At 39.7% G+C, this 24,509-nt stretch overlaps 1 protein-coding gene across 4 annotated transcripts; it reads left to right on the top strand.

Annotated features, from left to right (window-relative positions):
• The first annotated feature begins 1,011 nt into the window (after window positions 1–1,011).
• Window positions 1,012–23,318, top strand: LOC144078386 (phosphatidylinositol 4,5-bisphosphate 3-kinase catalytic subunit alpha isoform-like). Of its 4 annotated transcripts, none has more exons than XM_077606405.1 (26): window positions 1,012–1,494; window positions 1,823–1,916; window positions 3,282–3,374; window positions 3,450–3,618; window positions 5,808–5,934; window positions 6,184–6,393; window positions 7,035–7,129; window positions 7,309–7,464; window positions 7,737–7,982; window positions 10,388–10,473; window positions 11,010–11,115; window positions 13,244–13,396; window positions 13,589–13,723; window positions 15,537–15,661; window positions 15,778–15,859; window positions 16,006–16,170; window positions 16,504–16,607; window positions 16,717–16,888; window positions 17,061–17,167; window positions 17,253–17,374; window positions 18,624–18,702; window positions 18,821–18,991; window positions 19,121–19,238; window positions 19,533–19,684; window positions 20,281–20,443; window positions 22,212–23,318. In XM_077606405.1, exons 3-26 carry the CDS (start codon window positions 3,319–3,321, stop codon window positions 22,317–22,319), a joined length of 3,207 nt encoding a protein of 1,068 aa, XP_077462531.1. In that variant the 5' UTR covers window positions 1,012–1,494; window positions 1,823–1,916; window positions 3,282–3,318; the 3' UTR covers window positions 22,320–23,318. The 4 variants fall into 4 exon arrangements, with proteins under 4 accessions (XP_077462531.1, XP_077462532.1, XP_077462533.1 ...); XM_077606406.1 differs by having other exon boundaries at window positions 1,745–1,916; XM_077606407.1 differs by lacking the exon at window positions 1,823–1,916.
• The last annotated feature ends 1,191 nt before the right edge of the window (window positions 23,319–24,509 follow it).

Genomic DNA, 24,509 nt, shown 5'->3' with positions numbered 1-24,509 from the left:
CTCTAAATTGCCCCTAAGTATGAGTGTGAGCGTGAATGGTTGTTTGTCTCCTTGTGCCCTGCGATTGGCTGGCCATCAATTCAGGGTGTTCCCTGCCTCTGACCCGGAGTCAGTTGGGATAGGCTCCAGCCCTCCCCGCAACCCTAATGAGGATAAAAGCGGTCCAGGAAATGAATGAATGAATGACTTCCTAATGTACACTAGAAGATGGATGCAATCCAATAAAGTATTTGCAACCCCCCAAACACAAACACACACACACAAACACACACAGACACACAAACACACACAGACACACAAACACACACACACAGATAAACACAAACACACACACAGACAAACACAAATACACACACACAAACACACACACACACAAACACACACACACAAACACAGACACACAAACACACACAGACACACAAACACACACACAAACACACTCACAGAGACACACACAAACACACACACACAAACACTCACACACACGCACAGAGACACACACAAACACACACACACAAACACTCACACACACGCACACAGACACACACAGACACACACAGACACATGCACACAAACACTCACACACACACAGACACACACAAATACACACACAAACACACACACACAAACACACACAGACACACAAACACACTCACAAAGACACACACAAACACACACACAAACACTCACACACACACACACAGACACACACACAGACACACAGACACATGCACACAAACACTCACACACACAGACACACAAACACTCACACACACAGACACACACGCACACACACACAGACACACACAAACACACACATACACACACAAACACACACGCACACAAACATACACAAACACACACACATACACAAACACACATACACACACACACACAAACATTCACAAACAACCACACAAACACACACCTTGCACACAAGTTCTACCAATAGTTCCTGCCTCAGGGATGCTCCATGCAAAGATTTGGTACTTGGTTATAGTGAGTAATAAAAAGGGATTACATGGTGTTGAAACGACATGGACCTGCATGCACACATTATTGGATAAATACACAGTGGAGGTCATACAAGCACACAAAACAAACGCAGTAGTTTAGTGTGAGTGCACTAAAAGTGTGTCGTTTTGGGACGCAGGCAGGCATATGAGGGAGGACCCTGCAGAACTTGGACCGCTACCATCTCACTTCACATCATCCTCGCATTACGCCGCATGTTCATCCCTTCTGGGTCAAAATTCTGGAGATGTTCTGTTCACTGTAACAAGAAGTTGCAGCGCGGCGTGGGAGAAAAAAAGGTCTTCCCAGGGATAGTGGATTTAAGGACGGGGGAACGGACTGCTTTACTCCCCCGCCGTTGAAAGCCATCAACCGGCCGATGTGTTGTGGTGGGGTGGGCAGGCTGGCTCGCGTTAGCCGTGCCGAGACCTCGTCGTCTACCCATTCTCCGCGTTGACGCCCATGGAAAACCTACGAAAGGTCTGCCGTGTGTGTGGTCGAGCTCAATTTGTCATGTGTCGCTTGCCAAGGATGAATAAATGTTTTATTGTCGGGGCAAATGACGGACAGCGGAGCCCCATTGAACGAGAATCTTGCTAACTGTTCCCAAATCCTTTGGCATTGTTCTTATGATTCAATGTATATATATTAATAGAAGGCAAAACAGTCACTGTTTTGGATAGTGGCCAATAAATCATTTATTTTTGATCACGTTGTGCCTCTTTGGCAGCATCCCCGCTGTCATTCTCATAGTTAGCCTGGTTGCTAACATCACCCCTAATTTGACCTGATGTTGTTTGTGCTCAAGTCTGCTCCATCTCCACATCCCTGAGTGACAGGCAGCATGAGGTTGGATTGAAAGATGAAGGGTGGCACTAAGCCATCATCTACTGCTCTTTGAGGTAGGGCTCTCTACTTATTCTCATTAGAATTATGTATTTTTGTCCACTGTCTATTGATATTCACAAAATATAAATAAAACCGGGCAGCCCGGTGACTTAGTGGTTAGAGTGTCAGACTCACAGTTGGGAACTTGGGTTCAAGTACAGGTCGGTCCACCTGTGTGGAGTTTGCATGTTCTCCTGCGTGGGTTTTCTCCGGGTATCCTAGTTTCCTCCCACATTTCAAAGACATGCATGGTAGGCTGATTGGACACTTGAAATTGGCCCTTGGCATTAGTGTGAGCGTGAATGGTTGTTTGTGTACATGTGTCCTACGATTGGCTGGCCAATAATTCAGGGTGTCCCCTGCCTCTGGCCCGAAGTCAGCTGGGATGGGCTCCAGCACCCTCCGCGACCCTAGTGAGGATAAAGCGGTTTAGAAAAATGAATGAATGGATTAAATACTGTGCCATTTTGCTGTTGACCTTCTCCTTCAGTATTGTATTTTTGCTCGAATGGTTCAAGCATCCTTAATTGTGATTACAAAGTACTCATGCTAATCGCAAAACCATCAATGCTAGCAAGACTATCAGTGGCATTTGCAACAGCGACGTCGTAGGACTACTGAGAATAAAGCGTTTCAGAAATGAAATGAGATAAAGAAAATCTTACTCTGAAATAATAAAATTCCTAGAAATGTCCTTTTACAGCAATGACCTAGGTGTTAAAAAATGATGATGTCAAGGTTGAAAATAGATTTAAGTTTGCCACTGTGTTATTCAATGCCCATTTAAGTTATTCAACTGGCTCTTACTCATTTCAGAATTCAAAGAAAGCCTGTGTAGAGGCCACTGTTTCCCCACTCCCCACATCCTGTGTTTGGAGCAAGCTTCCTTTTTTGGTCCAAAGTGCTTAGCTGCATCCTGATCAGGGTCGCAGCTCAAAGAATGGCTCACAACACATGTTCTTACCCTTTTTATTTTTCGAGAAAATTTTACAAATTTAGACGATGTATTAATAAATGTCAATTTCTTATCAGTGTTTATTCCTCGGCATAAATATTGGAAAACTATCGAGAGATTGTAATACGTTGCATGGTCTTTTTAGCATTGTGTAAATAATTTTAACTGCAAAATTAAACTCATTCCATTTCGGCGTGGAAACTGACTGTTTTAGATGGTTTGTCATTTCTCTTCCTGAGGTAAAAATCTGATTTCAGACAGCCAAAGCAGCAGAAAATTGTAACTTTCGAGTGTGTTTGATGATAAATATTTAGCCTTAGTGAAGAACCGTTTTGTCTGAGTGCTCTTGTCTGACAAAATTGGGCTCAACACTTAATCTCAGTCTATGTTACACAGTGATGTGCTGCTTTTCTTGTGCTTTCAGCTATCCTGTGTGACTGAATTGGGAGATAGATAGGAAGATGCCTCCCAGGCCGTCTTCTGGAGAATTATGGGGCATCCACCTTATGCCACCCAGGTCAATATTATTGATTTCAGTTTAGATACAAATGAAACTGTTCTTAGTTGACAATCATTCCTTGTGTATTTCTAGGATCCTGGTGGACTGCCTCTTACCAAATGGGATGATTCTGACCTTAGAATGCCTCCGTGAGGCAACTCTCATAACTATCAAGCATGAGCTATTTAAAGAAGCCAGAAAGTATCCCCTCCATCACGTCTTGCAGGAAGAGACATCTTACATCTTTGTCAGCGTTACTCAGGTAGGCATATAGTCCTTATTTGAAAATTGTGCAATAATACAGTACAAACCTTATATTGGATTGGAAAAAATGTTTTATTTCTTCTAATTCGCCATCCATTAACAAAGTAACACATAACTAGTGGTTTAATCGTAATAAAATGTGTTTAATAGAAGTAAAATTAGACGCATTTCGTGGAGGGTAGAGACAGCGACATACACAGAGGCGGGGGGGGGGGGGGTGTTTGGGGGGACTTTATCCACGGTAACAACACACTGATAAACGAACAAACAAATTCAAATTCACTTGGATTAATATATACAGACACACTCAAACATACGTTTAATGTAACTTTACACAAAACTGAATTCTAATTTTGTTAAAAAAAAATTTAGCTTTGTTTTCCGGGTTAGCTGTTCTCCACACCTCCACCCTGACTTTCGCTATCGATGGGCTGTTTGCTGTTGTATTCCCTTCAAAATATTCCGAAAATGATGCACACAAATGTCATCACAATAGGATAACGCACGACCACTTGCCAACGAGAAGTAGTCTTGAATAAGCGATCGCTCCGTTAACGGGAGCTAACAGGCTAAGGAAGGAATAACAGCCTACCCACGTATTGATTGTGGGTAATGACGTTTTATTCTGAGAAAGGGTGCCATTGCCTATCGGTGTTGTGTGCACAAGTATACTTCATTACCCAGAAAGCCCTCTTTTTGCCCGCGCATGCGCGTTGTGCGTTTCATGGTCGATGCTAGGAGAAACTCGTCTGAATGAATCGTTCAGTGCTCGTAGATATCTGTTATACACGAAAGAGATGCGGCAAAAAAAGACAGTGCGCTACAATGATAAACAGCCTCTCATGTCATGGCCACCTGGCTTGGTCACATCTCGAAATTTTGATCGTATCTCGGGCGAATTATTCGATCGAAATTTTCATCGTACCTCGAGCATGTCGTAAGTAGAGCTGATCGTAGGTCGAGGTACCACTGCACGAAGAAGTCAAGCTAAAGACTATAGAAAGTTTTCCTTTCAAAATAATTCCCATAGAGCAGGGATGGGTAATTGGTCCACATAGAAACGCAGTGGGTGCGAATTTTTAGAACAACCGAACACTTTTTCTCCAATCCAGTATCTTAATAGTGTATTTACTTAATTGCTGTCAGGTGCTGCTTGTGACAGCCTAAAACCCCATTAGTTAATCAGTCCGGGGTGTTTTGATCGGAACAAAAACCAGGAGCGCCCCACAGCAGTCCTTTGTGGAATAATTGCCCAACCAGAATAACAGTTTTACAGACTTCTCTTCTATATCTTCATACATTCTGGAAGGGTTCTTCTGGGATCCTCTGCTGCTTTGTTTTCAGACCAATTTTCCGAATGGTTCCATCTGTTGAACACCTTTGGGAAAAGAGGAATAATATCATATGGAGTCAGATTGATATGATAGTTTACTACTGCATGGTGATGTTTTTGTTGCCCTAAAACGGTCATGTGCTCAGACCATTATAATCACGTGTTGTGTCATTGTAAAGCAACCACGAGTTATCCTGTCATAACTCTTGCATTGTGTTGCACTCTTAACAAATCACACCCTTCAGGATTTGTTTGTTGATAGCCTTGTCAACAAGGAAGTTGAAAATGTTGATTTTGGATTTTTTTTCCCCTGTGATCCATATTTAATCAGTACTAAAGGTGATCTCACTATGCTCCTTTTCACACTGTACCCCCTTTCCTACTGAGATTTTAGCCAACACTTTAATTTCATGAGTTTTCAGGAGAATGTGCTCTGCATTTAGAAACAAAACCTTACTCTTTACACTTACTTTAAAGAGCATTGTTGCAGGTGAAACTAGACTGGGCCCACCACTGTTTAGATCAGTTACCCATACACATTTTATATAGTCATTTGCTGTAACAAAAAAAGTAAAAAAATAGTTGTTTATGGTAGATTGTTGGAATTTAATAGGAAACTTGTTTTAAAACGTTCAATTCTGCCAAACACAATTTTCAGTGTGACTGTAAATGTTTGTGTTTATTTTTTATTTTTTATTCCATAATTCCTGGAAGTTTTCCATTACATATTGTATGTAAATGTTAGCAAATATGCTTTCTAGTTTGGACACAACTCCACACACGTCTTCACTATTCACATTTACGGCAAATTCACAGTAATAGTTTGGATAGGGACTCAGTTTTCCTTTCTACAGGAAGCTGAGCGGGAGGAGTTCTTCGATGAGACTCGAAGGCTTTGTGACCTCCGACTTTTTCAACCCTTCCTCAAAGTAATTGAACCAGTTGGCAACCGAGAGGAAAAGATTCTGAACAGAGAGATTGGTGAGTCCCGTGTGTTTTGTTCCTTTTTGGCCCGTTAATCCAAAGGGTGTGGATAAATGGACCTGTGTGGTCAATAGTTTGCATCGTGAAATACAGCATGCACTTCTATGAATACACAATAGTATTAAATAAGAGTAATACATGGCTGCATGTTAGTAATAGGTATTGTTACCAATATCATATTTAATTCATCATGTGACCTCTTACGGTTTAAAATCTAAATACTGTATAATCTTTGTATTTTGACAGGTTTTGCCATTGGTATGCCTGTGTGTGAATTTGACCTAGTGAAAGATCCTGAGGTTCAGGACTTCAGGAGAAACATCTTGAATGTGTGCAAAGACTCTGTGGAACTCAGAGATGCCAGTGGGCCCCACAGCAGAGCCCTTTATGTTTATCCACCTAATGTAGAATCCACACAAGAACTCCCAAAACACATTTACAGCAAATTGGACAAAGGTAGGTGTTCAGAAAATGAGATGCTTCAGAACTTGCATACATGAAAAAAAAAATCAATGAATGAATAATAACTATCCCAAAAATAATGCAACAGGTAAATGATGAATCATATTTTTTATATTAAAGAAAGCCCTACATGAAGAATCTGTTTTTTACAAATAATACACTATCTTCTAAAGAGAAGAAGCCTCACAAAGGAGGTATTTTTGTCTAGGGATTTGTTTAACAGCAGGGTGCTGATTGGATGCAATCTTGTGACCAAATTTAATATAAAAATAACTATCAGTTTTTCTGTTGCCAATGCTGATGCTATCGTATTGGAATGACATTATTTTCAAAGCACATTATTCACTGTTGTGAAACAATCAGTCTTTGTTATATCGTTGGTTCTAATTTAGAGGATAAATAACTTGTGTTCCCTCACTTTGTTCCATGAAGTGATGAGGCATGCTCGTAAGAGAGGCACAAAATCTTCAGAGGCAATCAGAACAGTCCAGTTGCAATCGGTTCAATGCCCCGAGCATACCAGATCCTGAATGTTTCATTTTTACTGACTTGTTTGCCCCTGGAGAAAAAAGACAACATCATTGCTTTGTTCATCAATCATGTTTGTGTTGGCCTTTTCGTCTGTTTTATTTCAGGTCAAATTATTGTTGTAATTTGGGTGATTGTTTCTCCAAATAATGACAAACAAAAGTATACTTTGAAGATCAACCATGACTGTGTGCCAGAGCAGGTAAAAGCATGTGCGCAGGCAGAAACACTCACCCACTGTATATACTTAAACAATTTGTGAAAGCCATCTTATAGATTTGTTTATTTAACTAATTTTGCTGAGGAACCACATTTGGGATCTACAGCAAATTTATTTGCTGGTTTCCTGTCCAATATAGTACGCATCTTGTTGTAACACAGGTGATTGCAGAGGCCATTCGTAAGAAGACACGTAGTATGCTGCTCTCCCCCGAACAACTAAAGATGTGTGTTCAGGAATATCAGGGTAAATACATCCTCAAAGTTTGTGGCTGTGATGAGTACCTGCTGGAAAAGTACCCAATCAGCCAGTATAAAGTAAGTGAAATGATAGCTCCCCTAAACGTAAGGTAGCGACATTACAACTATCAGTCTCACTAGTTTGACTAAATTTATGATTAGCTTGACCTTAACCTCACAGTTTTAGTGAGAGCAATGAAGTGACATTTGTGCCAATGTATTTGACTAACACATTAGCAACCACCAAAGCTAAATTTCCAGACTGCAGCAAAAGTCTTTCTTTCTTCTGAAGCTGGAAACCTGTTATACTTATATCTGCACTTACACTCCCTTTTGCTCACCCTTTTTAGTACATTCGTAGTTGTATTATGCTGAGCAGAATGCCCAACCTCATGCTCATGGCTAAGGACAGCCTCTATGCTCAGTTGCCTACGGATAACTTTGTCATGCCATCATACTCCCGTCGCATCTCTACGGCATCATCATATATGAATGGCGAGGCAGCGGCCAAGTCACTCTGGACCATCAATGGAACACTGCGAATACGGATCCTCTGTGCTACATATGTTAACGTCAATATAAGGGACATAGACAAGGTGGGAATATCTTTTATTCATTTATGAGTTTTTAAGGTATTTAAAGAGACAGACAACACCTTTACCCAGTGCTCAGAATCTCATTTTTAGTAGTAGAGTAGTATTGGAGAAAGACGTAAATATAAAATAGTACCGTATTTACTCGCATCGCCACAGCGTTAAAATTGCCTTAAAATTGTTGAATTTTACAATGTCCCACGAAAAGCGGCCCCCTGATTCACAATTTTCACCTCCATATTCATGGTTTTAATAGGGAGTTCAAATGTGTTACTTTGAAGGGAAAATCTTAAGAAAAATCATCGCACGTGGTATTTCTGAGATACAGTATGAATCAAAAGCACATGATTAGGGTAGATATCATAAGGAAGTTAATATGCCTGTCTTTGTACGTGACCGGACGTTTGGTCGCCGGACTTTTGGTCGCTGGACTTTTGGTCGCCGCACGTTTGGGTCCGAGTGACCAAACGTCCGGCGACCAAACGGCCGGCGACAAAAAGTCCGGTGACCAAAAGTCCGGCGACCAAACAAGGTAAAACAACACGGTCTATGCATTAATCAAAGCCAACAATGGCCCTGAGCAGTTTCACTGAGCGGACGTGTGAGTGTATAAGAGTGTGTATGTACATGGGTTGTCCCCTTAGGAAGGGTCGTCAGTCAGGCAGGGTCTTAACAAGTTCTCCAACAAAACACAATAAAAGTACGGGAAATTTGGAGCTTTTCTTTAGCCTAATAATTAATAGTGCATTAAGTATGACAAAATAATAATTCGCAGTTTGTATTTAGGGAATTTGAGCAACAAATTTAAATGGTAATTATCAATAACCTTCCGGGCGACCAAACGTCCGAGTACCGTCTTTGTAAATGCAAAATATTAAATTATTCAATTTGGGAAAAAAAACATGAATATGAATATGTTCATTCATATGTGCTTTCCCTTATCAAATAAATCCTATTTTTGTCCCCTTTAAAGCCTTTATATTAAGTCATTATCTTTTAATTTATTCAAATTTGTCCGGGTTGTTAGCAACAGGCGGATTGGTGCACTAGTGGTTAGCGTGCTGGCCTCACAGTTCTGGGGTCGGGGATTCGATCCCAGGTGGGTCCCGAGTGTGTGGAGTTTGCATGTTCTCCCCGGGCTTGCGTGAGTTTTCTCCTGGTACTCAGATTTTCTGCCATATCCCCAAAACATGCATGTAGGCTGAATTCTAAATTGCCCTTGTGTATGAGTGTGTGGTGAATCGTTGTCTGTCTCCTTGTGCCCTGCGATTGGCTGGGCACCAATTCAGGATGCCCCTAGCCTTGTGCCCGAAGTCAGCTGGAATAGGCTCCAGGACCCCCTGCCAACCCCTGTGAGGATAAACAGTTCAGAAAATTAATATTAACAGTCTTTACTTTTGCACAAAACAACAATTTACTGTATTCATTTTCATTTTGAGATTACAGGACCTTTAAATCAGGGTGGCCCGACGTCAGAGTGCTTAGTTTGTCGGCCTCACAGTTCTGAGGTTCTGGGTTCAATCCCAGATCCGTCCTCCTGTGTTGAGTTTGTGTGTTCTTGTGTGGTTTTTTTCTGGGTACTTCAATTTTCCTCCCACATTCCAAAAACATGCATGGTAGGCTGGTGGAATACTCTAATTTGGCCTAGAGTGTGAGCGTGAATGGTTGTCCATCTCCTTCTTCTGTGAAAATAAACAGTTCAGAAAATGAATGAATGAATGAATGAAAAAGGACCTTTAAATCTTTTGATGAACCACCTTTTACATGAAAGTCATTTTTACTAGGTGTTGTCTGTCCCTTTTAAGCACTGAACTTAAATACTTTTCAGAAGAGTGGAATGGTCTAGAGCAGGGGTAGGGAACCTATGGCAGGGGAGTCATATGTGCCTCTTTTGATGGCTGCATATGGCTTTCTGCTAACATGTGAGCTAAAATATGGAAACCTCTGGTGAGGGCTGAGTCCCAAACGAATCAGTAGGAGCGTCACCTTTGCGCTGTAGTGTTGACACCATCTCTACCCCCTTTTTAACTTTTTTAATTTTAATTTCATTAGACTCTTCTGCATGCATTTTGTCATTGATTAGCAACAGCGTTACAGTTTTGTCAAAAGAATTCTGACTTTTTGTACTTTAAAAGAGGTGCAATGACTAAAAATGCACACATGTTCATGTATTTTGACTTTTAAATTCTGATAATGGCAAGGAATAACATTTAAAAATATGAATTGTTTATGGCTCGCTCTGTCAAAAAGGTTCCTGACCCCTGGTCTCCAGGCTAGTAGTTAAAAATTCCTGATTTTTAATGGTATAGTGGAGTGTATATTTTGTCTCTGTGATTAATTTATGTAATTTTGCTATTTTTCTGAATAAATGTTTAGTCTCTTGTTTTCCTATTCATCTATTCTATTAGATTTATGTGAGAACAGGTATATATCATGGAGGAGAGCAGATGTGTGACAATGTGAACACGCAAAGGGTTCCCTGCTCTAACCCCAGGTAACCTTTTCACCATTATGAATTTCATTCAGCAATGTAGTTTGTTACAGTTTTGCAACTTTGGCGATTCAAGTATAAACTGCACTTTAAAAAGGATTTTTAATCGAGGACATTGACACACACTTCTCATGAATCATTTTGAGTTTGGAGTGTGATGGAACCTCTATGAATCAAAAACTATTGTGTACACATCAATCAATATGCAGATGGGAAAATGACATGCCCTTGTGAATTCCTAAACTGGTAAATACAAATTGGGCTTTAAACCTGAATTATTATGGTGAATGTGGCAACAAGTACTAGTACTCCGGGTAGAGTACATAGCAACACATATATAGGTGCTGAAATTTCAACATGAAGTAGAAACCAAGGATTCACACCATGAAATAGACTGAAAAAAGGATGCGTTCTGGGGTCCCGGGTTGAATCCAGTGTTCAATCACAGTGTTTCATTGTTTTGGCTTGGTGGGAATGCTTGAAAGCCCACATGGGACGAGATTGTTTCACAAAACCCTTCATTTATTCTTTATCCAAAGGTGGAATGAATGGCTGACCTATGACATGTACATCCCAGACATCCCAAGAGCTGCTAGACTTTGCCTTTCCATTTGCTCAGTCAAAGGCAGAAAGGGCGCAAAAGAGGTAAAATAGAAATCAATTTGGGAACACTACATGGCATCAGTGCCATGATTCATATGACCTTGATAGGAATATATATATATATATATATATATGTATATATATATATATATATATATATATATATATATATATGTATATATATGTATATATATATGTATATATATATGTGTATATATGTATATATATGTATATATATATATATGTGTATGTATAAGTTGCACTGGCCAAACAATGCACAATGGGGGGGAAACATATACTATATAGTAAGTTGCACTGGAATATAAGTTGCATTTTTTTCAGGGCAGTTTTTTTAATGTACGTATCACTAAGAAGAATCATTATATGTGAAAGTAATAGTAAAATAGGGAACATCAGGCAACTCATGTATTCCTCTATATTAGCCTACTATCAAAATGACTATGTTGGCTACAAATGCATCATGACTCATGAGCATTCATTATTAAATGTTCATTATCCCTGCTATGCATTCTGTAGAGCAGTGTTCTTCGTAACTAATGTGCTGTGAACAATGGTCATGTGTGGAAATGTCACACATTGTAATATTCCGAGAGAGAAAATCGTAAAATTATGAAATTAAAGTCATTTTGTTGCTTATTTTTATGCAATAGAAACCGGTAGTTGTTAGGCTTCACGGTCTTCTACTTTTGTCGATGCTAAGTCTGTGTTTACAAAACTGCTTGTCAGATAATGTTAGGCGATTGAAGAAATAATGAGAGTTAAAAAAAGTTAAAATGCTACGAGATTTAAGTCGTTTTCTTTTTTTACGTTACATGAACCGGAAGTTGTTTGATCACCTGCCTGGTGCTCATACTTAGCTGGGAAAGGCTCCAGCATCCCCGTGAGCCATGTGAGGTTAAGTGGTTCAGTAAATGCTTTGAGGAAATTAAAGAAATGTAATAAAGATATCCGATTTTTTTATGTCTTTTATTTTGAGGAGTAGACAAAACAACAACAAAATGGAACGTGCAACATCTGTCAACGGGTTCCAAACATTTTTTTAAATCTCCTGGGTTGCAACAAAACTTGCACCAGTAGCGAGGTTCTAAAGTTCTAAAGTGAGAATGTATGCATCCGCTACAATTTCAAAATAAAATAATGGATAAGGAAATGCATTTACTTTGAGGGGAATTTCGTAACTTGGATTTTGTTTCGTATCTCGAGGCATTCATTTGCATATAAAAGCTTTTGTAACCTGAAAATTTCGTACATAAAGGCATTCCTAAGTAGAGGTATGACTGTATATCCTAAACTAGTGTGCTACAATCATCTGTCTGTTGACATTAAACAAAACATTTATTTTGCAAAATCTTCCCTGCTTAGGACAAACCTGCGTGCTCGCACTTGTATGTGTGTGTAGATTGTGTCATTGAGTGCCAGCCATTGATATTGTAAACAGACACCAGGGGTTTGTCCTTTCCCCTGCTGTGCCACGGCAGGTTGAGTTTAGCTTGGTGGATGTTCTTTCATGCACAACCTGAATTAAAGATAAACACCTCTCCACAACAGCCTTTTGTTCAGGCATTTACTCTAAATACACTCAAATAATCTGGCTGCCAACATGAAATGCAGTCCGACTTCCTACCTATTTCTCACCTGCTTCCATCACTGAAGACTTGCTTTGTAGATCACCATGTTACGTTAAACTTTAGACAAATAGTATTCTGTGTACTACATTGTTTATTTATTATTATTTTTAAGTGTACACATTGTCCTTAATAATAAATACTTGAAATTGTGTTACATACTATAAGGTAAGATGCCAAAACTAAATACAAATGTATTTGGTCTTTTTCATAATCAAAGCAACAACAATGCTCCTTTTTGAATTGAATGCTTTTATTGTCATTATACATTGTGCCCTGCGATCGGCTGGCACCGACTGATTCAGTGTGTCCCCTGCCTCTGTCCCGGAGACAGCTGAGATTGGCTCCAGCACCCCCCGCGACCCTAATGAGGATAAAGCGGTTCAGAAAATGAGATGAGATATAATGATCAGAAAGACAAGATGATCCATTTTGCGCATTTCGTCTATCTCACAATGTTATCAATCCAGATTTGCCCAAATATTAATCTACTTGCTATTCCTTTTTCTTTCTTTTTCTTCAAGGAGCACTGTCCACTGGCTTGGGGAAATGTCAATCTGTTTGACTACACCCACACTTTGGTAGCGAACAAAATGGCGCTGAATCTCTGGCCTGTTCCTCATGGTTTAGAAGATCTTCTCAATCCCATAGGAGTCACAGGTTCAAATCCCAATAAGGTAAATAGATAAAATGCGATTATTGAATATTTCTGGAAAAACACTCAGTCTGGTGTCTAAATTATCTTCTCAGTGAAAAAATAATCATTGTTGTGATTCTGCTAATAGGCCAAACAACGTAAAATGAACTCATGCACCTCTTTTTACAAATCGTGCCTTTGGTATATTCACAGTGTCACTTACTTTGTTCAGGAAACTCCATGTCTGGAACTGGAATTTGACCACTTCAGTAATCCACTCAAATATCCGGACATGAATGCTGTGGAGGATCATGCTAACTGGACTATTTCACGAGAACTGGGGTTTAATTACAATCTTTCAGGACAGGTATACCACAATTAATAATTTACTCACATAAAATTACTTTTAAAACTATGTATGTAAGTATTCTTGCGATTCTCAAATAGCACCAGTGCAGAGAATGAATTGGACACAACCTTTACAGTTTTTCGTTTACAGGCTTAGCAGAACATAGCCATGTTGGAATTAAGCTCTATCAGAGTTTTTCACACAAATACCAATTCACATATCACAAAGAATCAAGTTTTTACTGTTTTCCCCTGTGTCCGTGTTCATATTACAGAAAGCTGTTGTGCTTGGTCAGTGATTAGATGCCACTAATCAGAGGCGGTCACCTGAATTACATTATTAAATCATTCATGATTATTAACGAGCTGCCATGCATTTAAGAATATATTATTTCTACTACCCTATAGTGTGACTAAAGTTGGAATCATCAAGAGACAATTCACTTTAAGTAGAATCCCAAATCTCGTAGTCATTGTTTTTATATGGATTATGATAGTATACATGGGTTAATTGGTTTGTATACAAATCGAGGTAGAGTGCATCAGGTATCTTCATACAGATATAACAGATACTGGGTGACACAAAGTAGGGAGAATAAACAGTTGATTTATTTATGATAAATGACTAACATGGTGTTTAAAGTGATACCTTTTATCTGTAACTCGAGTTGCTTAAGAAGCTCTCCTGAATAGATCCTAAGGCATCACTGCTGTAACTTGGCCAAATATTTTGTGTTATACTACAATGGCTTGGCTGAATACATCAATAGCACATGAGTAAATGTAGCAGACTTTTATTATGGAATAAAACTGTAACCAGTGATTAAAAACTAATTTTACTTACTTGGATTCCTCATTCGACATAGTAGACATATTAAATCAAAGTACAGTAATACCTCGACATACGAGTGCCCCGACATACGAGCAATTCGAGATACGAGTAAAATTTCGAGCAAATATTTATCTTGAGATACAAGACAAATTTTGATATACGAGCATAAAGCGGACGCGAGAGGCTGCTCATAAGAACATCATGGGCACTGTCTTTCTGGTCGCAACTCCCTCGTGTGATGTCTCTACGAGCACTGGGCGGAGCGTTGCATTTTTTCAGTGTTTTTCCCCCCGTTAGTCAGTGCGAATGGCGGAGCTTGTTCGCTAATACGAGAGGAGTACTACTTCCCGGGCAAGTTGGCAAGTGGTCGTGCGTTATCCTATGGTGAGGACATTTGTGTGCATTATTTTCGGAATATTTTGAAGGGAAGACAAAAGCAGACAACCCTCGATATGATGCATCTGAATGTCAGGGTGGATGCGGGGCAAATAGAGCCAACCCGGGAGAAGAAAGGTATCAAAATTCAAAACAAAATTAGAATGAAGTTCAGTGTAAGTTTAAATTAAACTTATTTTTGAGTGTGTCTGCATCGTAATCCAAGTTCATTTAAATTTGTTTATGTTATGTTACGAGCGCGTTGCCGTATAAAAGTCTCCGCCCCCCTCTCTGTCTGTGTCTCTCTCCCCTCCACGAAATTCGTCTAATTTTAGTACTATTAAACACATTTTAGTACTATTAAACCACTAGTTATTTGTTACTTTGTTAATAGATGGCAAATCAGAACAAATACAAATGTTTTTCCAATCCAATATCCTGTTTTTTTTTTTTTTTTTTTCAGAGGGTTGGAACAAATTAATTTGTTTTTAGTTCATTTCTATGGGAAGCGTTCATTTGAGTTACGAGTAAATAGACATATGAGCTCAGTCCCGGAACGCATTAAGCTCGTATCTCGAGGTACCTCTGTAATTTTCTTCAACATTTTCTTGCTGTTCTGTTCCAGAGCAATCGTGTTGCAAGGGACCATGCCCTGACAGAGAATGACATAGATCAGCTGAGACACCTTAGTAACAGAGACCCCCTCTCAGAAATCACAGAACAAGAGAAAGACTTCCTCTGGAGATATAGGTAGTTTTTTCCCCCCAAAATATGATGGCTATGATTTTCTTTTAGCCTTTTATCCAAATTTCGATAATACAATTATGATTTATATTTATCCTTTTGATATGTCTTCCCTTGAACAGGCACTATTGTATGAATTTCCCAGAGATCCTTCCCAAGATCCTCCTTGCTGTAAAATGGAACTCCAGAGATGAAGTAGCCCAGGTGTGTCTCTTTTGTTTTTAATAACCAATTAGGCATTTAATTTACATTTTTCTGTTACTGTCATGTCAGTGGTAAATGTCAAAGGTTTGTCAACAAAATAATGATCTAAATATTTCAATATATTTTTCTCTATTGGTGTATGCTAGATGTACTGCCTATTGAAGGAATGGCCATCCATCCGTCCGGAGCAGGCCCTGGAATTGTTGGACTGCAACTACCCAGACCCAATGGTTCGCCACTTTGCTGTACGCTGCCTTGATAAATACCTAACTGATGACAAACTATCTCAGTACCTCATCCAGCTTGTACAGGTATGTGTCTCACAGTGGTTGTCAAACCTGTTGGATACTGGAGGTTTAAGATACATTTTGTGCAGTGAGAAGAAAGTGCAAACAATAATAATCGGACATAGGCTTTGTCATCATCATTGACTCGACAAAAGCCTAATTGTCATCATACCCAGCTGCGTATGACGAAATTGGTAAACTCCATATACCAAAAAATAGACCACTTTGCCACCACAGCTAGTTTGATTTTAATCATTTTAATTTTAACATATTTGCCCATATTGTGCTAACTTCTATATACTATTAGTATTTTTTTAAACTCCTTTCTGATGTTGTCCATTTTTGTTTCTGTCCCAGGTTATTAAATATGAGCAATATCTTGACAATCCCCTGGCCCGTTTTCTACTCAAAAAGGCACTAACCAATCAAAGGATTGGACATTTTTTCTTTTGGCATCTCAAGTGAGTTTATAAAAAATATTTTTATTTCCTCCTTTGTGTCCTTTAGCTGGAATCGATCATTTCTGTGCGAATGAAATCGTAAACCTTTTCCTTTTTTCCCTTCTCATAGGGCTGAAATGCACAACAAAACTGTGAGCCAAAGGTTTGGGCTACTCTTAGAGGCTTACTGCAGGGCCTGTGGCATGTACCTCAAACACCTGAGTAGGCAGGTGGAGGCCATGGAGAAGCTCATCAATCTCACTGATATCCTCAAACAGGAGAAAAAGGATGAGACACAGAAGGTGCTCCCTTTCAAAATATTTCCCTTCAGAGTTTTCTTTTATTTTAAATAGAAAAGGGTACTCTGGCATTCTCACGGTTGAGGTATTTCAGTCATTGTCTGTACGACAAGCAGCGATTATTCACACTCACAGTGGACCTACTAAATGAAGTGCTTTTGTCATTATTAAAAAGGTTCAGATGCGGTTCCTGGTGGATCAGATGAAACGACCCGATTACATGGATGCACTCCAGAATTTCACCTCACCCCTTAACCCTGCACACCAACTGGGCAACCTAAGGTTAGGGTTAAAACTTTTTCATGAGCATGTGTGTAGGCACTTACCAGGGTGTAAAAGAAAATAATGCAACGTTGTTTATGCACAGGTTAGATGAATGCAGGATCATGTCATCAGCCAAGAGGCCATTGTGGCTCAACTGGGAAAATCCAGACATAATGTCTGAGCTACTCTTTCAGAACAATGAGATTATCTTCAAAAATGGAGATGGTAAAATACATGATCCATGCTGATACTATTTTTATCATAGTACTGTATTTTCTGGACTATAAAGCACACTTTTTTCACAGCTGGGCCTGCGCCTTATACCTTGATGCTGCTTATTAATAATGTTAAAATATATATAAAATGGTTCATGTTGTTCACAACTTTAACATTCATTCATTTTCCAAACCGCTTATCCTCACAAGGATTGCGGTGGGTGCCGGAGCCGATCCCAGCAAACTCTGGGCACCAGGCGGGGGACACCCTGAATCAGTGGCCAGCCAATCGGGGGGCACAAGAAGGCAGACATTCACACTCACACTCGTATCTAGGGACAATTTAGAGTGTCCAACCATCCTTGCCAAGCATGTTTTTGGGATGTGGGAGGAAACCAGAGTGCCCAGAGAAACCCATGCCAGCCAAGGAAGAACATGCAAACTCCACACAGCAAAGACTTACCTGGGATCGAATCCTCGACCCCAGAATTGTGAGGCTGACCTGCAAACCACTCATTCACCAGGCCACCACAACAATAAGAAATAATAACAATTATAAACATCTCCAACAGGCACTCTTGATTTGAGTTAGAGTGAGAACACACTTGAATTGAGTATATATTTATGTTTATTCATTCATTTTCTGTGCCACTTCTGACAAGTCATCTGTCTCTCTGTGTGCCCTACGGCTGGTTGGTGACCAGTCTAGTGTGTAGTGTGGCTCTCACCCTTAAGTCAGCTGGGACAGGCTCCAGCTCCCCCTGCCACCCTTATGAGGATGTGCGGTACAGAAGATGAATGAGTTAGTAGTTCTGTGTGTAAAGGCCTCAGCTGTCTATGACTTTCGACTCTACATTATATTTCTCATGCATTCCTATTAACAATTATTATTACAGCTGCATTTAAGTCTGAATGTTGGCATTTGTTAAGGAGGCTGAACTTTTATCCATCTTCTTATTTGGACATCCTTCCAGATGGAAATATCTTAAGCCAAAAATTATGGAATAAATATATATTTTTAAATGCTCTGTTGTTGCTGAAGCAATACTAGTATTTTCCACCCAAAATGTAATTTTTATGTAATTCTTTATCATGAGACATTTTTTGACCAGTGTGACAAATATATTATATATATTTTTATATAGTCTGGAAAATACTGCAATTCGTTGTTATCGTGTGAACAAAATGAGGTCAAGAAATGGTGTTGATCTCAATAGTTTTGACTATCTCTGTTGTCGTTTTTTTTTTTTTTGCTGTAGATCTGCGCCAAGATATGTTGACTTTGCAGATTATCAAAATCATGGAGAACATTTGGCAGAATCAGGGACTAGACCTACGGTAAATGCTTTTTTCTATCACAGTTTGTACATAAGTTCTCATGGCTTTCCAAATCCTTTTTACCTCTGTCAGGAGCTTGCGTGCAGTTGTGTGCACTCATGTTTGTCTTTGCCTCCAGCATGCTGCCCTATGGCTGTCTCTCATTAGGAGACTGTGTGGGTCTCATCGAGGTGGTTCGTAGCTCACACACTATCATGCAGATTCAATGTAAAGGTGGCTTGAAAGGGGCTTTGCAGTTCAATTCAAACACTCTACATCAGTGGCTAAGAGACAAGAACAAGGGCGAGATGTAAGTTCTACATCTCTCATGGCACCAATCATTGCTGTTAATCTTTTTGACCTCTTAGGGAATTGCTAATTCAATTAACCTGACTGTCCGTTTTCACATTGCTTTATGTTTTATGTGATTCAAATGCAGGTATGATATGGCTGTGGACCTTTTTACCAGGTCTTGCGCTGGCTACTGTGTAGCCACATTTATTCTTGGCATTGGAGACAGACACAACAGCAACATTATGGTCAAAGATGATGGACAGGTAACTGCAAAAACACAATCTGGTGTAAAAACATTTCACAATTTTTCATTGAGCTTTGTCTTACATCTATTGTAAGTTGTTTTAGAAAGAACATAACAGAAAAAAAGCATTTATAGCGAATAACAAAGAATATGTTTCTTAAAAATTAAAAATAGGTTAATTTGAGGTTTTTGTGCTGAAAGCAGATGGGGGAACAACTATACTACCAGAAGAAAAACAATGGATGATTTCTTTCTTTCTTATCTTGTTTTATTATTATTATTATTCTTTTTTGCTGTTTGTCCTTTGCCTCAGTTATTTCATATTGACTTTGGACATTTCCTGGATCATAAGAAAAAGAAATTTGGATACAAGAGAGAGCGAGTACCCTTTGTATTGACTCAAGACTTCCTCATTGTTATCAGTAAGGGCTCCCAGGAGTGCGCTAAGACCAAAGAGTTTGAGAGGTACTTCTGCTGTTGTAAATCACTTCCTGCTGACCAGTCAGTGTGTTACTTTTATTCCCCCCAGGAATACATAGAGGAGAACAATCCTCACTCTGCACAAAGGAATTCTTGATTCTGCGGTTTGAAAGTTGTTTTTCCACTGGCAATAAAAAGACTAAAATGACAAGATATAAAGCAGGGGTCACTAACTCCAGTCCTCAAGGGCACCTATTCAGCCTGTTTTCTATGTCTCCCTCCTCAAACACACCAGAATAAAAGTCATCAGGCTTGTTATCAGGCTTTCTGATAATTTGATTTAGGTGTTATAGAGGAGGGAGATATGGAAGACAGACAGAATAGGGGGTTATGATTTCCCCAAACGATGTTGAAATCTTCCTCGGCTGACTATACTTGACCAATGTGTTCTGGTAAAGCTTTTGTTGTTATTTCCAACATTTCAGCCATAATTAAATAAATTTATCTTTTAATCACATTAAATTGAGGAGCAGCCAGTCCTGACCTACTTTAAAAGTGTAATTCAGTATCTATTCACATTGCCTTTAATGTGTGATTTGCATTTTCAGGAAACACATTCATGTTTCTTTTATGGCATGCAGGTTCCAGGAAATGTGTTATAAAGCCTACCTGGCCATCCGACAGCATGCCAACCTGTTTATCAACCTGTTCTCCATGATGCTCGGCTCCGGCATGCCTGAGTTGCAGTCATTTGATGACATTGCCTACATTAGGAAGACCTTGGCCCTGGAAAAGACAGAACAGGTATTATTTACAGTAGATAAAATGTTCATAGTACTGTTTTTCATGGTTCTTAAGTCCTTTATAAGACAGGGGGAAAGTGTCGTGCGCAAAGCAATGTCAGCAGTTTGACCAGACTGCCACCAGTCAATATCGGGTAGCAACAGGCCATCCCCCTGTGATATCGCTGTTGAATTTCCGCACCACAGAGAAGATGGACGAGTGGATCTTTCTGCGACAGATGTCGGCCACAACGAGGAAGCAGCTAAATTCTATTGAAATATTAATACATTACAGTGGTACCTTAAAATACGAGCTTAATGCGTTCCGGGACTGAGCTCGTATGTCGATTTACTCGTATCTCAAATCAACGTTTCCCATAGAAATGAACTAAATACAAATGAATTCGTTCCCACCCTCTGAAAAAAAAACAAAAAAAAACTGGATATTACAATGGAAAAACATTTTTATTTGTTAAATCTACTAACAAAGCAACAAATAACTAGTGGTTATGAAGTTTAATAATAAAATGAGGCATTATTTTATACAACGGGGAGTTTGTGGATGGAGGAGAGAGAGGGAGAGAGAGAGATAGAGAGAGAGAAAGTCAGAGAGAGAGTCACTTGACGGATGCGCTCGTAACAACATAAATTTTAAATTTAACTTAAATGAACATATATTTCTATACACACTTAAAACGTTTTAATCTTACGTTACATAAAATTTAAACCTTCTTGTGCAATAACCAAGGCAAAGAGGTTAATGCATTCCACCGGGGCTTTCGGGGCGAACTTGCTGCTTCTCCATACGTTTTGGTGAGCCAACTCAGTGATGCGGACAATACTCATGTTTTTCAATTATTTCCTGCTTAATATCGATTGTCATCATACGCCTTTTCTTCGCACTACCCTTCATTACACCGGCTTGCTTTGGATCCATTGTGTATCCCTTAATTCTGCACTGACTAATGCAAAAACAAAAGAGAAAAAATGCAACGCTCCACCCAGTAGAGATCTTTGCACGAGGGAGATGCGGCGAGAGAGACAGTGCTGTGAAATCATAAAGCAGCCTCTCGCGGCCTGGCCAACTGGCTGTCTCTAATGCTCGTATCTCAAAATTTGTCTCTTCTCTCAAGGTAAATATTTGCTCGGAATTGTAGTCATATCTCAAATTGCTCGTATGTAGGGGCACTCGTATGTCAAGGTATTACTGTACAGTATTGATTTGTATATAACTGTAACGTTTAATATGCACTTCTTGGTATTGTATAGATGCGAAAACATATGGTAGAAATGGCAAGGGTGATTCTACTTCGCATTTTTTCGATTAGCGCAGCCAGGTCTAGTCTATATTATCAGTGAAATTCGAGGGAAGACAATAATGTTATGGTTAGACGAGATCAGTCATTTGGTCTGGGAATAGCCTGGAAAAACTATCTTACTGGCATTTTAGGAGATCAATAGGAAATTACAAACCTATTTTGTTGGGTGTAAAAATATCCACTAGGTATGTAAATACGTTTACATTTTGTGAAATCAATAAGAATTTGCAATCCTGTCTCAATATTATTTAGTACAATTTTCAGGAATATTTCATTTATACATACAAGAGATACAGTAGTAGGGCCTGAATTAATGGTGCGCTCGTGTAGTTATTGCTGAAAACAAAACATTTATGTGCAGTATAATTCATCCTCGTCCCAAATGTGTTCTGATTTCGGGTCACACACATTTTCATTTTCCACAGTATCCAATCTTTCCTTATGTCTTTCTGTTGTTCTTTCGTTCGGCAGGAAGCATTGGACTATTTCATGAAACAGATGAATGACGCTCACCATGGAGGTTGGACCACCAAAATGGACTGGATTTTCCACACAATTAGACAGCATGCCCTAAACTAAACCAGTCAGCAACAAATTCACATCTGTCAGTTTTTTTTACTATATTTAACACGAATCTGGGACCATGGGCCTCAGTCGGAAAAAGAAGTGGCTGGGTTTAGGTATCTTGAGGTCTTGCTTACAAGTGAGGGAAATATGGATCTGGATATTGAGAGGCGAATCTGTGGGGCGTCTGCTCTCATAGTCGTGGTAAAGAAGCTGAGTCAAAAGACGAAGTTGTCAATTTACCACTCGATCTACATTCCTACCCTCACCTATGGACACGAGCTGAAAGTGGTGACTTTCAGAGCAAGATCCTCGGTAAAAGCGGCTGAAATGAGTTTCCTCCGCAGGGTGTCCGAGCCCTCCTTTAGGGTGATAAGCTCAGTCTTCTGAGAGGGACTCGGAGTAGAGTCACTACTCCTCCAAGGAACCAGATGCAGTGTCTAGGGCAATGTATTAGGATGTCTCAAGGGCTCATCCCTGGTGAAGTGTTCCGGGCATGTCTCACTGGGAGTAAGCCTCGGGTTTCCCCCAGGACTAGCAGGAGAGACTATGTCTCCCGGCTGTCCTGGGAACGCCTCGGGAGTCAAGACCCCCCTGAAAAAGCTGGGGAGATGGAAGTCTGGGTTCCCCACTGAGGCTGCCGCCCTGACAATGTGACCTCAGATAAAGAGGGGGGAAGGATAAAATACGAACATTCCACTTTATGTTTCACCTTGAATCACCTCTTCTTTTTTTCCCCACTCGTTTGTTTGAAGTCATTCTTCCTGGAGGTGCCTTCATAGAGGATTATTATCATGGAGAATGTATTATTATTATTTTTTTATAAGACTGGACTATTTAATGATCACTGCACTTAAAATATACTACTTAAACTCTATTTGCAGAGAAGAAACACTGATTAGCTGAAAGGCTAGGAAAATTACCTTTTTTACATCCAACTACAAATATTGATAGTGGGTATGTCTTGCTGCTTGATTAGTGGTGTATTGAGGCCACACCCTAGAAAATATTCCCTGAAAAAAAAGAAGAAGAGGACATAAAAATAAAATAAATTGGGCCCAAAAGTTACGCGAAGGGGGACTACATTTAATCTTCAGTCTTCATATTTGCGGTGAAAGAATAAATACTTAGTTGAGCCCGCGAGGCCAGCATTCCATCCATCCATTTAGGGTGATTCTGCGTTTGCCATTTAACCAAAATCTAGAGTAAAAAGTAAATATGTTTTGGAAGTAATGTAACGTATGTTTAAATCATTTTCCCTTTGTTACCCTCTTTAGCGTCCAGTGTAAGAGATCTGGTCATATTTATGTCATGAGGCTGATTATACATTTTTTTTTTTTTTTAACTTAAGCAAAGTAGACAATCCCAATTGTAGCTCTCCTTACTGCACTAACTGGATTTTTTATTCATATTATTTACTGTATTTTTGTAATGCAAAACAGACTTTCTCAAACTACCTGGAGAACGTGATGTTTTCCTCTTGATTAAAATGTCTTGGTGTGCGAGCATGACACTAAACACACTATCGCCCAACAACATTGCTACCGACATTCCCTGATAGAAAATCTGTCCAATTCATCTTCCAATTACCGTGCATAAAGGCTGCACACAGGTTCATTGTATGCAATGCATGCTTTGGCAACCTCACCCCCGATGACAACAGCAGAGAACTCGAACAGCTAAGCTGCTAGCCTGTGCTTTTAGCCTAGCAGTTACCATGCTGCCGGCGCTGCGCAGAATGGGTTCGAGTCCCGACACGGTAGAGGGGGATGGAACCCGCCGTCCCCGGTGGAATGGTTCATGAGCATGTGGAATGTCAATTTTAACAAAACATGGAAGAGTTGTTAGCACGTCAGCCTCACGGTTCAGAGTTCAAGGTTTCAAACCCAGGCTCCGGCCTTTCTGTGTTGAGTTTGCATGTTCTTGCTGTGCCTATGTGGGTTTTCCCTACTTACTGGCCAAAGTTAGCTGGGATAGATTCCAGCACACTTGTGAGGACAAATAGCACGGAAGATGAATGAATTTCATGTCATATGATTTGTATTACTACTGATCATCGGCTCTTTTTTTTTTTATTGGTCGATTTGTTTCCACACTAAATCGCACTTTTAGCTTGCCCCACTTTGATGTCAAGGACATTTTGTGACACTGTATTAGAACCCTCTTCTTGGCCAAATGAGCACATACTTATTGCATAAATTACAT

Source organism: Stigmatopora argus, chromosome 8 (assembly GCF_051989625.1).
Source record: "Stigmatopora argus isolate UIUO_Sarg chromosome 8, RoL_Sarg_1.0, whole genome shotgun sequence".
Classification (NCBI taxonomy): domain Eukaryota; kingdom Metazoa; phylum Chordata; class Actinopteri; order Syngnathiformes; family Syngnathidae; genus Stigmatopora; species Stigmatopora argus.
Note: the sequence above shows the minus strand (reverse complement) of the source record. Positions and strands in the feature narration are given on the sequence as shown.